The sequence below is a fragment of the Euprymna scolopes genome, chromosome 26 (genome assembly GCF_053919585.1).
Source record: "Euprymna scolopes isolate OS-2025 chromosome 26, ASM5391958v1, whole genome shotgun sequence".
Classification (NCBI taxonomy): Eukaryota; Metazoa; Mollusca; class Cephalopoda; order Sepiida; family Sepiolidae; genus Euprymna; species Euprymna scolopes.
In genome coordinates this window covers 102476827-102490649 of record NC_136507.1, presented here as the reverse complement: position 1 = coordinate 102490649, position 13823 = coordinate 102476827, and the positions used below count along the sequence as shown (strand labels likewise).

The window sequence follows — 13823 nt, the reverse complement described above, 5'->3', positions numbered from 1 at the left end:
CAATTTACATGATTTTTGAAATATGATATTTTCATTTTATTATGAGCATGTATGTCATACAGATTTTTGTTGATTTTTTTTTCTTTTAATATAGGGTGAATTTCGGACATGAACCAAAATTTGTTATATATGATGCCCCCACCCCCGCCCCCTCCCAACACCAATGGAGTCATTAATAAAATTCACAATCCTTTCATTTCCCTCATATAAAATATTCACAGCAAAAACTCATCAAGTATCAATCAAAATTCCTTTCCAAGAGCTTCCTATTTGAATACAATACTGCAGGGCTGCTTCCCAGCTGAATGCAACAGAAAAGTTTCTGAGTAACAGAAGCTGCTTCAGGTATAGATTGAAATTTATTCATATCTAAATTGCAGGATTGTGTATTTTATTAACAATTCCATGTGTGGCATTTTTTATTTTTGGTGGTGGTGGGGGAGGTTTACTCTTTGCATATATAACATTTATTTTCATACTTAAACATATAATTATATTATTAATTTATACAATAAATTGATATAATTATATTATTAATTGATATAACTATATAATTAAGTGAAGTAATTATATAAATTAAGTGATATAATTATACAATTTATATAATTATACAATTTATATAATTATACAATTTATATAATTATACAATTTATATAATTATACAATTTATATAATTATATAATTTATATAATTATACAATTTATATAATTATATAATTTATATAATTATATAATTTATATAATTATATAATTTATATAATTATACAATTTATATAATTATACAATTTATATAATTATACAATTTATATAATTATATAATTTATATAATTATATAATTTATATAATTATACAATTTATATAATTATATAATTTATATAATTATACAATTTATATAATTATACAATTTATATAATTATATAATTTATATAATTATACAATTTATATAATTATATAATTTATATAATTATACAATTTATATAATTATACAATTTATATAATTATACAATTTATATAATTATACAATTTATATAATTATATAATTTATATAATTATACAATTTATATAATTATATAATTTATATAATTATACAATTTATATAATTATACAATTTATATAATTATACAATTTATATAATTATACAATTTATATAATTATACAATTTATATAATTATACAACTTATATAATTATACAATTTATATAATTATACAATTTATATAATTATACAATTTATATAATTATATAATTTATATAATTATACAATTTATATAATTATATAATTTATATAATTATACAATTTATATAATTATACAATTTATATAATTATACAATTTATATAATTATACAATTTATATAATTATACAATTTATATAATTATACAATTTATATAATTATACAATTTATATAATTATACAATTTATATAATTATACAATTTATATAATTATATAATTTATATAATTATACAATTTATATAATTATACAATTTATATAATTATATAATTTATATAATTATACAATTTATATAATTATACAATTTATATAATTATACAATTTATATAATTATACAATTTATATAATTATACAATTTATATAATTATACAATTTATATAATTATATTAACATTAGACATTTAAGTCTAATGTTAAAAAATTTCTTGTTGAGTCACCTACTTTGAACATTTTAATCCGTCGCTTCCAAATGTGTTGTACATCACCAAATGAAGATCGCATTAACACTTGTCCTTGAGTGGCTTTTGTTTTTATAAATGGTAACTCATTTATAAAACATAGTGAATTTGATTATTCACTCCAATATATGAAACCTTTGTTCACTGTGCAAAGTGTTTTGTATTCAAAATTTTACACCGTCATTGGTTGAGTCTACATAGTGTCATGTTAGTCATTGGTTGAGTCTACATAGTGTCATGTTAGTCATTGGTTGAGTCTACATAGTGTCATGTTAGTCATTGGTTGAGTCTACATAGTGTCATGTTAGTCATTGGTTGAGTCTACATAGTGTCATGTTAGTCATTGGTTGAGTCTACATAGTGTCATGTTAGTCATTGGTTGAGTCTACATAGTGTCATGTTAGTCATTGGTTGAGTCTACATAGTGTCATGTTAGTCATTGGTTGAGTCTACATAGTGTCATGTTAGTCATTGGTTGAGTCTACATAGTGTCATGTTAGTCATTGGTTGAGTCTACATAGTGTCATGTTAGTCATTGGTTGAGTCTACATAGTGTCATGTTAGTCATTGGTTGAGTCTACATAGTGTCATGTTAGTCATTGGTTGAGTCTACATAGTGTCATGTTAGTCATTGGTTGAGTCTACATAGTGTCATGTTAGTCATTGGTTGAGTCTACATAGTGTCATGTTAGTCATTGGTTGAGTCTACATAGTGTCATGTTAGTCATTGGTTGAGTCTACATAGTGTCATGTTAGTCATTGGTTGAGTCTACATAGTGTCATGTTAGTCATTGGTTGAGTCTACATAGTGTCATGTTAGTCATTGGTTGAGTCTACATAGTGTCATGTTAGTCATTGGTTGAGTCTACATAGTGTCATGTTAGTCATTGGTTGAGTCTACATAGTGTCATGTTAGTCATTGGTTGAGTCTACATAGTGTCATGTTAGTCATTGGTTGAGTCTACATAGTGTCATGTTAGTCATTGGTTGAGTCTACATAGTGTCATGTTAGTCATTGGTTGAGTCTACATAGTGTCATGTTAGTCATTGGTTGAGTCTACATAGTGTCATGTTAGTCATTGGTTGAGTCTACATAGTGTCATGTTAGTCATTGGTTGAGTCTACATAGTGTCATGTTAGTGAACACGTGGTTCCCACTAGTTTGTTTTTTCTGTGTATGTAGAGAAATGGCAGGATTATGGTTTGGTGGATTTGTGTCGCTTTGACAACCATTTTGATTCTCTGCTATTGATGCTGAAAATGCCCAGAATGCATTGCAAATGTCTACAGTGATATGGACATGTTTTTTTAAACAAACCTCTGGTTGGATAAATAAATGTACACATATATCAACTGAGAAAAAAACAAGCCAAAGAAAACTTGGATTGAATCAAAGATGATTCCAGGCAAATTTATTTTGGCTCAAATGGTAGAATTTAACGGGTAAAATCATTCCATGGGCAACATACAACTCACATCTGTTAATTTATGATGAAGAATGTCTTTTAGTTAATTTTGTTAAAATCTTTTTCTTTTCAGGGTTTCAAATTAGACAATCCTGATGTTCCAAGTATGGCGGGTCGAATCCTTCTTTATGATATGTCCAATCCTGATGAGAAAGGAGCCATTGACTTAGAACTGGAAGGTTTTGATCGTGCAGGATTTGTCCCCCATGGAATAAGTGCCTGGGAGGATAAAACAGGTTTGTAATGTATTTCTATTTCTGCTAAGAAAGTTATGTTGCTATGTTTGTGTACACCCTAGCATCTACATCACATGACCAATCGTCACCAAACTTGGTCAAAATATCAATCAGGTCAAACTTAGAACTGATTTAATTTTGCAATTAAGATGTTAAGATGAACGTCATAGAAAATCTGTCACATATTTGGCAATAATTTGGATTCTGTGCATCAGAGAAACTTGCTACATGGCCCATATTGCAACCAATAAAGTCCTGCATTTTATTTGACATTGATGTAATTGGGTCAAGTTTCATACTTTGATGGCGGAATTTCATTTTCTCAGAGGTATTCAGTTTCATAAATGACATTTTATGGCTTTTTACTATTGACAATCTTTGAATATGTGCATATTTTATTTCTCTTTGTCTGTCTGTCTGTCTGTCTGTCTGTTATGTTTCTGTCCAGAGATATGAACAAAAAACAAATTAAAAGAAAAAAATTAATAAAACTCAGAATTAAAACAAACACATACTTATTTTAACATAATACAAAACATACAAATAATATTTACAAATAAATATACTTTCTTAATACTACTGCTACTAGCTTTCAAATCGATTTTCAACTCAATAGCATTGATGGTAAAAGGGAGATAATAACTACTAATTAAAAAAAAACTAATAATTTTTATGGGTAAATCTAATAAGAATATTAAAATATAGTTCTTTGATCATTGAGAAAATATAAAGGAATCTTTGTATTTACTGAAATTTCAGTTTTTTCAAATGATGCAATGGTTGAGTTTAAAGAGTTTCTTTCGACTGCATTTTCATCCTAGAAACATTACCAGAGTTCTTAACAGCAAATCAGCAACTTAACAAATTAACAACTAGTGCAGCATCCTTATGTTTCTGCATGGAATTTTCTTGATTATTCCAGATTGTTCCGAAAACGTTCGAAATAGAATGTTTTAATATCCTATTCATTTTTATAAGGAAAATGCCCCTCATAACACTGTCTATTCCACTTTTTCTAGGAAACTACCGAGTCAATATGACTGAAATTTTGTATGGACCTTTGTTATGATAAGGTGCAGCAAACTAAGTATTATGGTATCCATTTGATGCACAGTTTTTTTTTTTTTTTTTTTTGCAAGAGGCCGCAGGTTAATGAGTGTACGGTAGTAAATGGGACAATATCGTAGTAATTGTTCGTAGTTGAAATTTGGTAAATTGGATTACTTAATGGGAACGGTTCATTAAGAACTTGTTTATGTTGGACTTAAAGATGACCATATTGTAGTCAGCTGGAAAGCAGGCAAACAGAATAGAGTTTCACAGGCGTGCAGTTTTAAGAAAGAAGCTTTGTTCATGGAATCCATGTTTAGGCTTAGGCACAGATGAAGAGTGGGAAAAATTATTGATTGTGGTTTCAACTAGACGAATGTTTTTTTGTGAAAGTTTAGCAAGGGAGGTACCATAGATTGGAGCTCAGTTGAGCATTTGCCATGAAAATAACGATAAAGCAGAGACAGGCTTGCAACATCATTTTTGTGGGAAAGAGGTTGCAAAGAAGCAACTTCCGTTTGTTTTTAATAGGTTAAAAAATCTAGTGTCTTAATATTGTTATGCTGTGTTGTTCCTTCTTTATAACTGTGTCTACATCGTCTTGCTGTCTAACGTGTGTGTTAGTGTGCTCTAATGTGGCCTCTGTGTGATCATTTCTTCAAGCTCATCCGTGGGCATCTATTCCCATTCAATTATATAGAAGACTTATATGTACAGTTTATATACATTAATACAGTCTGGTGCATATACACATGGTTGAGCTCTTTTAAGGACACTTAAGTTGTGAATCTTTAGTTTTTAACTCTGTGTGTGTGTGTATATATATATATATATATATATACGTTAAGAGTTCACCATACCTTTTTTATCTTTTGTCTTCTGGGATGCAGTTCTTCTTATCACGGGTTAATGATCTGTGAAGAAAAGAAAACATGATGCTGATTTTCTGGCAAGAATCTCTTTGTCTTCGAGTGAACCGGGGGACACCTTGTATTGCTGACTTAAGCTTTCTTGCATTTTTGTCCATGCATCTTTTCTCTGACCCTATCGATATGGTATCGAAACTAATTCTATCTCCAATCAAGACCAACTGACTACCAAACTTCCACCAAATTCTACTGTCTACTACCAAAATCTCCATGCGCGTTTCTATTTGTCAGAGTATCCCTCCCCCCTCGTTAACTAGCCTGCACCCAAAATGTACTGACCTACTCTCTAGTACGCAGATGCACACTCTGTCAATGGAAGTCACTGAGGTTGATGCGTCATCTGCAATCCCTTGACCTTTCTACACCTACCTGACACAAGTATGTTGGGTTCAACTCGGTGCTACATTAACCGCTTTATTGACACACAACAATATTACTTTTTTTAATTCTGTCTCCTTTTTCTTTTAAGAACTACTGTTTCTGTTTATATGTTGTTTTGTACATGTGGTTTCTGATACCAAAACTGTGCTCTATTATTTTGATATTGGGTGACTGAATTTTATATAATTTTTTTATTTTCTCTATAGGTGAAATTACTATTTTCATAGTTAATCACCATAAACAGAAAGAAAGAATCGAATCATTTCTATACCAACCAGAAAAAAAATCCCTGCGTCATTTAAAGACATACAAAGATGGAAGCATGAAAAAGTAAGAGACACATTATTTTTTCGTATATACATGGTGGTTCAAAAAAAGTGCTCTGCTTTCTTTTTGATCTTAATTTTTTCCAGTGTAAAGATTAAAAAAACTAATAATAAATACTGCTAGGAAGTGTGTGTGTATGTATATATATATACTAGAAAAAGTACCCGTCGTTGACTGGGTTCAAAAAAAGCCTACAGAAAATGGACTCTGATTTATGAAAGTATGATAGGTTATGAAAAAGAAGGGTTGTAAAGAGATAGCTTCGAATTTAGGGGTATCAAAACCAAAGCAAAATATGATGAAAGTAAAAATAAAATAGATAAACCCCATAATTTATTATACCATACCTGTTCACACTGAAACACATCACAATATTCTGTGGATCTATATTAAAAAAACCTTGTTAAACTTTGTGACATATTTCCATTCTATGGAGGTCAGGCGTGAACGAATACCCCATAATTTTATTATACCATATTTCTTCAAACTGAAACATAATTATCAAAGTATACTTATGCAGATAGATATGAAAAGTCTTTATTAAAGTTTGTGCCTATTTCCATTCTATGGAGGCCAGATGCAAACACAGACCCCACAATTTTATTATACCATCCCTATTTAAGTTAAAACATACTTATCAAAGTGTTATGTACATTTATATCAAAAACACTTGTAAACGTTTTTTTTTTTAATTTTTTATTTTCATACTTTGTGGACCAGACACGTATGCAGACCCCACGATTTTAATGAATCATCATTATGCCAGATCATACATACCCTTTCCTGTGTCTCGATACATCTATTATATGTGATCAGTTTTCTATAATAGTCAACCATATAGGAGCCTATTCGTGACCAGACACACACAGATGTTCAGCTTTATATATATATAAAGATTTTTCTGGGTGCATAATTATTTTTGCGGGCTTTAGGAAGTGTGGAGCCACCCTTTAAATGCCATTGCTCCCAGGTCCACTCTGACCTGGAGTGGTAGTACCTGTTACTATGGGTTAAATAGAAACTGACTTGGAAACAACAAATATATTGTATTAAAAAAATTTTCTCCAAAACCTTTGGATTTGACATTAAATAACCTGAAAAGGGTTGATATGCCGTAAAACAACCAACCAACTAACCCATACTGATATTAAACTGTGCACTTATTGTAAGTTTAGTAAGCCAATTCAATGCAGATATTAAAAAATAAACATTTGTTCATAAATCAAACTTTTCAACATCATCGTGCTGTCTTCAAGATAGAAAGTTTTTTTTTTTTTTTTCTTTAAAATTTTCACAAATTTTTTTAAGCTAATATCCCTTATCTACAGTCTGATATTTTTGAAATGAACTAATTTGTTGATATTTTTGGAATGAACTAATTTGTTGATATTTTTGGAATGAACTAATTTGTTGATATTTTTGGAATGAACTAATTTGTTGATATTTTTGGAATGAACTAATTTGTTGATATTTTTTGGAATGAACTAATTTGTTGATATTTTTTGGAATTAAATAATTTGACATTTTCATTTACCATTAAAAAAAAGAAGAAAATTAATGTCCCAAAAAGTAAACTGACTTTTTTAAAAGTGTAATTAGTAGTTTTTAAAAATATAACTCTTTATTTGTCTTATTAAAAATAATACTGCAAGAAATATTGAAGATGTTTCAGGCCTTGATAAGTGGTGACCACTATTTAAAAAAAAAAAGAAAAAAAAAGGCTGACAGACTTAGATTGCCTGAATAAGATCAGAAATTTGTTTATTTTAATTTTGAAAAGAATTTGATAACTCTTTTCATTACATGTTTTTATTATATACTAGACTACTCATGACCCGTTGGGTCAGTATGTTATGTTAGCTATGGAATTAATGTATGAGTGTGATACTTGTCACATAAAGAAAATAGATTTTTGTGACATAACAGAAACATTTCTATGGAAGTATATTGAAATGAAAAAAGAATATATAGATTTCTATTAGTCGTTCTGTTTATAATTGTTTATTTTTGAAAAAAAATTTAAATTACTGAATTATAAGTGGTTGGCCATACTTATAGGTAAATGTGCACTGAACAAATACCATAATACTTAAAGTTAAATTCAAATTTTGATATCTTTTTTAAATGAAATTGTTTGTTGAAAGTACAGAATAGTTAAAAAAAAACCACTCTCCCCATGTTAAGAATGGCTTTTTAAATAGAACATGAAAATAAAATGTAACTTTTTTTTCATTATGTAATACAGAAATGAACGATGTAAAAAAATGCAGAAAGTATTAACAATTATTTATTTGGATAATTTAAACGTAAAAAAACAAACAATTAGGATGCTGAAAACGTACACAGTAAAACAATGTTTTATTATCGTGTTGATTATTTATTTGTAACGTAATTTAAAAAAACATTTTCGGGGTTATTTATGTTGGTAGTGTAGAAGAAAATGTATGTTTTAAATAAAGGTGTATTAAAAATGGAGAATAAATTAAAAAAGAAAAAAGGAGGAAGGCGATGGGTAAATCACCATCGTAAATTATTCTTATGGTTGTCAATGGGTTAAAGTATTTGTAAGAAAATTGCTACAGTATAGTTGTAATAGAGAATAGTTGCAAAACATCCCCACCCTTCCTATGTTAAATAATAATGTCTAAATGATGACGTTAATATATCAGTGTGCAGGTCAAATTCTGCAAAAGTCGCGATTTGTATTTATTTATTTATTTATTTTTTTACACAGTGATCACCACTTATCAAGGCCCGGAAGCCACTCAGGGATAAGGGTTATTGCAAGTACATTACGTTAGTGTGGAGATTTGATGAAGTGCTAACTTAAGAGGGCGGTTCATTAGGAATTTGTTAACGTTGGACTTGAAGACATCCAAGTTGTAGTCCGGTGAGAAGCAGGCAGACGCAACAGAGTTCAACAGGCGTGCAGTTCTAAGAAAGAAGCTTTGTTCATGGAATCTACGTTTTGATTTAGGCACAGATATAGAGTGGGGGAAATTTTTCACAGTGGATTCAGCTAGACGGGTGTTTTTCGTGAAAGATTGGCGAGGGGGGACCAGAGATTGGAGTTCAGATGAGCACCTGCCATGGAAGTAACGATAAAACAAGGATAGGCTCGCAACGTCTCTTCTTTGGGAGAGAGTTTGCAGGGTAGAGAAAAAGGTATCCCCCACTAAGCCACGAAGTCTATTTTGTACTCTGTCAAGGCAGGATCAGCTGTTTTTAGCAGCTCCTGCCCAGATATGGCAACAGTATTCCTTGTATTGTTTACACTGTTATGGGTTTATGTTTATGTACGCATGTGCAACTGGAAGTCGTAAATCGGATGTGGGGTTACAACACCCATTATAAAGTCATCTGAGTTTTATAATTATATAGATTGTTTTTATTATATATATTTATTAGATATTGTTTTATTATATGTTTTTATTAAAATGAAAACTTGCAAAATAATGCCCATTATAATTTACCAATTCACGAAAAAAAAATATATTATACATAAATGGGGAAAAACTTTTTTTTTTTTAAATTTATATCTGATCTACTTCTATATTCCATGTTTAAAAAGAATAGTAACAGACCTGATTGAATTGTTAATTGTAGGCATAGACTGATTCATACCATCCAAAAAATTCCAACAAAAACCTAACAGCCACCCAGGGTTCTCCCCAGAATGTGCTGCTGCCATTGCGCACAGAAATCACTTTTTCCATAGCTACCAACATAATAGATGTATTGAGACTAAAGCTGCTTTCAGGACTGCCAGCAACCACTGTAAAAGAGTAATAAAAAATGCAAGAGAGCTATATGCTCAGTCCGTTAAATCCAAAATAGCTGAGCAGCGGCTTGGTTCCCACCAGTTTTGACAAATAGCAAACAAGATCCTGAACAGAAGCATGCATTCTATCCCAACCATCATCAATGGACCAGAGGTCATCTCGTCAGCATCAGACAAAGCCAAACTATTTGCCAAGAACTTTGCAGCTAATTCTACCCTATGCGATCAAGGCCATCAACTCCCCGTATTTCCTCCTATAACAGACAACATGCTATGCAACATACAAATATCTGTGTGTGATGTCGCCAAGCTAATCAAGAACCTTGATTCAAATAAAGCAACTGACCTGACGGCATTCCAATTATAGTGTTGAAAAAGCTTCAACCAGAACTTGTCCCCATACGAACAAAACTGGAAAACCTCATCAGTATGCCCTATATTTAAGAATTCAGGTGATAGGTCATCTCCTCAGTACAGACCAATAATTCTCCTGTACGTCATGAGTAATTGTTGGAATTCATATTAAATAAAGAAATAGTCAACCACCTCCGCAGAAATAACCTTCTTAGTGACATGCAATATGGTTTCCATTCTGCTAGATCTACAACAGATGTGCTAACGGTTTCCTTTCTAGGGCAATTGCTCTTGACATATCAAAGGCCTTCGATAAGGTATGGCATAAAGGCCTACTTCACAAGATTTCCTGCTATGGTATAACTGGAAATATTTTCTCAATTATTAAATCATTTATCTCTGATAAGCTCATAGGAGTGGTGATTGATGGGCAGAAATCAGAAGCCCACAGTATTAATGCTGGAGTCCCTCAGGGCCCCATCCTGGGCCCAACTCTCTTCCTGATCTACATCAATGATATCCCAAAACACATACGTAAATCATTCATTGACATCTATGCTGATGACACTACCATCTATGGCAACACATCAAAGGTCGTAAATGACAAAGTTCTCTGATTCTCTCTTCTCTGATCTTGAGTGCATGCTACAATGAGGGAAGAGGTGGCGGGTTACTTTTAATGCATCTAAAACCAAGCTCCTATCTTTACATCATCAATGCTCTGATCCGATCCCCATCTGGCATCAATTGAAATGGATAGCTCTTATCTTGAGGAGGCTCCATGTTTTGACAAGCTTCTGGGTTTGACCTTTACTCCTGATCTGAAATGGAACACGTACATCAAATCAGTTGCCAAGGTCGCTGGAAAAAAGGTGGGATCCTTCTAGTGCTCCAGTAGATATTCTCTATCTATATAAAAGCAAAGTACATCCAACGATGGAGTACTGCAGCCACATCTGGACAGGAGCTGCTAAAAACAGCTGATCCTGCCTTGACAGGGTACAAAATAGACTTTGTGGTTTAGTGGGGGATGCCCTTTTCTTTTCCCTGCAAACTCTCTCCCAAAGAAGAGACGTTGCGAGCCTGTCTTTGTTTTAGTGTTACTTCCATGGCAAGTGCTCATCTGAGCTCCAATCTCTGGTCCCCCCTCGCCAATCTTTCACGAAAAACACCCGTCTAGCTGAAACCACTGTCAATAATTTTCCCCATTCTTTATCTGTGCCTAAATCAAAATGTAGATTCCATGAACAAAGCTTCTTTCTTAGAAGTGCACGTGTGTGGAACTCTGTTCCGTTTGCCTGTTTCCCACCTGACTACAACTTGGATGTTTTTAAGTCCAACATAAACAAATTCCTAATAAACTGCCCCTTTAGTAATCCACTTTATCAAGTCTCCATTACTAACGATTACTACAATATGATCCCATTGATTACTGTACACACAATAACCCTTATCCCCGAGTGGCCTCTGGGCCTAGGTAAATGGTGACTACCATGTAAAAAAAAAAAATTTTTGACAAATTTCTTAAATATTTGAAAATGTTTATACCTTTTTACACAAATAAATATTACAAATTTATATACATGAACATTAATAATTCAATATTGTCAAATAGCAACATTCTTATGGTTGAAGTAAAAAAAAAAAATTTTTTTTAAGATTCAATTCAATTGTTATTCAATAATCAGCCATGTTTGTTATGATTGATCAAATGCAGAAAATAAAAAAAACAAAAAAATTACTCGCTAATAGTCAAAGTTATGATTTTCATTTTTACGGTACTGTTTTTCCTATTTCATTGCCTCCTCACAAGGGCAGAGTAAGACACATGGTCGGTTTTTAATGTGGGGAAAATCCAGCTCCCCAAAAAGGGGCACTCTGGGTAGAAACAAAAATAAAGATTGTCTCAGTCATGAAGGATTTATTCTCCATTGACCTAGGACAGAAAAGGTGAAGTGTAGTGTCAGAACAGATACTACATTTTATTCCTAGCCAAACGGTACCGTTGTTATTTGAGGGTGAAAAACCTTAGATTCCCTCTCAAATTCATCACTGAAAAGTTTTTATTATAAAGGGAAATAACTTATAACTGACTAGTGCAAGGGAGAAAACGTCATATTTGATGTCCCCATATTGTACTCTCAGTAGCTTTTATTAGTCAATGACTTCTAATTAGAACGAAATTAATTATTTTAGTATTAAATTTTAATTTTACATTATTTAAATATGTACAAATATTTTAACAATTATTCTTATCTTGGTTTTTCTGTTTATATCGTTTCTGCCGATATAATCTTCAAGTAAGAGGTGCCTTCAAAAAGTTTCCAGACATTTTGTACAGGCATTTAAAATTGTCATAGACACCTGAAACTTCAGTATGTTATTGCTATACATCTTATGAGAAACCTGATTATTTTTTGTGATTTCAGGTTCAAATGAACAGCTTCAACAAGCATTGGAATACGTCCTACTAAAACATGATTGTTGCAGTTGGTGAATTTCAAAAATGCAATCTGGATGTGAGGACACTTTAGAAGAATGTTATGTAATGAAATTCTGTTTCAAACTTTAAAAAATTGGAATGCGTCAGACTGCTTTTGAACCATCTTGCATGAATTGAGCATCAGTTTTTGAGTGGCATAAGAGATTCAAGGAAAGCAGAGAGTCCGTGAGGGATGCTGAGAGGTGTAGGAGGAGTAAGGAAGCCAGAACACAAAAGTTGATTAGTCACATAAAGAATTTCATGGATATGGACCCTCGTGTGTTTATAGAGACAATAAGTGCACAGTTTGATGTCAGTGTGGGAACTGTACACACAATTATTTGCAAGGAACTGAGGATGTGAGAAATTTGTTCAAAGTTTGTCTCAAGAGTGCGCCATCCTTGTCGCAGACTATTATTTTAACAATTGAAGGAGCATTTTAAAACTTCGACACATTGAGTCGTCCGTTCTCAACAATGTCGAGAGTACAACTTTTGGTGTATGCCCTTAAATACTCCCTTGATTGCGTCTCATGTGATGACTAAAATGAGAGAGAAACATCGATACATATATTTTTGTTATTAAATTTCAACAGATTGTTCCAAGTTTCAACCGTTTTAACAAAGCCACCTAAGCCGCATTGATCTGACTTTTTCTTTAAATTGGTAGTAGTGATGGGGGAGGCGAAACAACAGTAGGCAATTTCGATAGAGAGAAAGAAAAAAAAAATTGGAGTAGGCAGGCTCGAATCTTTAACGCGAATGAGGAAAAGAAAGTTAAAAAACGTAATGTCTCAGCTGGAGTCTTTATGGCCAAACCGGAAGTGGAGGGCATTGAAATTAAGCCTATTCAATTGGAAAGAAAACGATGACTTGCGAAAGTATCGATGAAAAAAAGCAACCTCTCCTTGTAAAAAATGGTCGAGTTTAGGGTGAAGGAATTAATGTTTTTGGCCAACTTTTTTATATTTATCGTCTGAAGGACAAAGCTTGTAAACGATACTGATTTCATCAGGATCCGTCGCCTCTGTTGAAAGTTTTTGTGAGACATAAAACACACATGCACACACATTTTGTCTTTTATATATCAGGCTAGGAGTACCCGGCGTTGCCTGGGTGTTTGGAGGTGTGTG

At 31.9% G+C, this 13823-nt stretch overlaps 1 protein-coding gene across 1 annotated transcript in view; it reads left to right on the top strand.

Moving 5' to 3' along the window:
• LOC145248313 (serum paraoxonase/arylesterase 2-like) overlaps positions 1 to 13823 on the top strand; it is a 55482-nt gene that overhangs the window by 25288 nt on the left and 16371 nt on the right. The window contains exons 5-6 of the mRNA XM_080110220.1: positions 3225 to 3387; positions 5954 to 6077. Of these exons, the coding sequence (XP_079966346.1) occupies positions 3225 to 3387; positions 5954 to 6077 (287 nt within the window). The remainder of the gene's footprint in view (positions 1 to 3224; positions 3388 to 5953; positions 6078 to 13823) is intronic.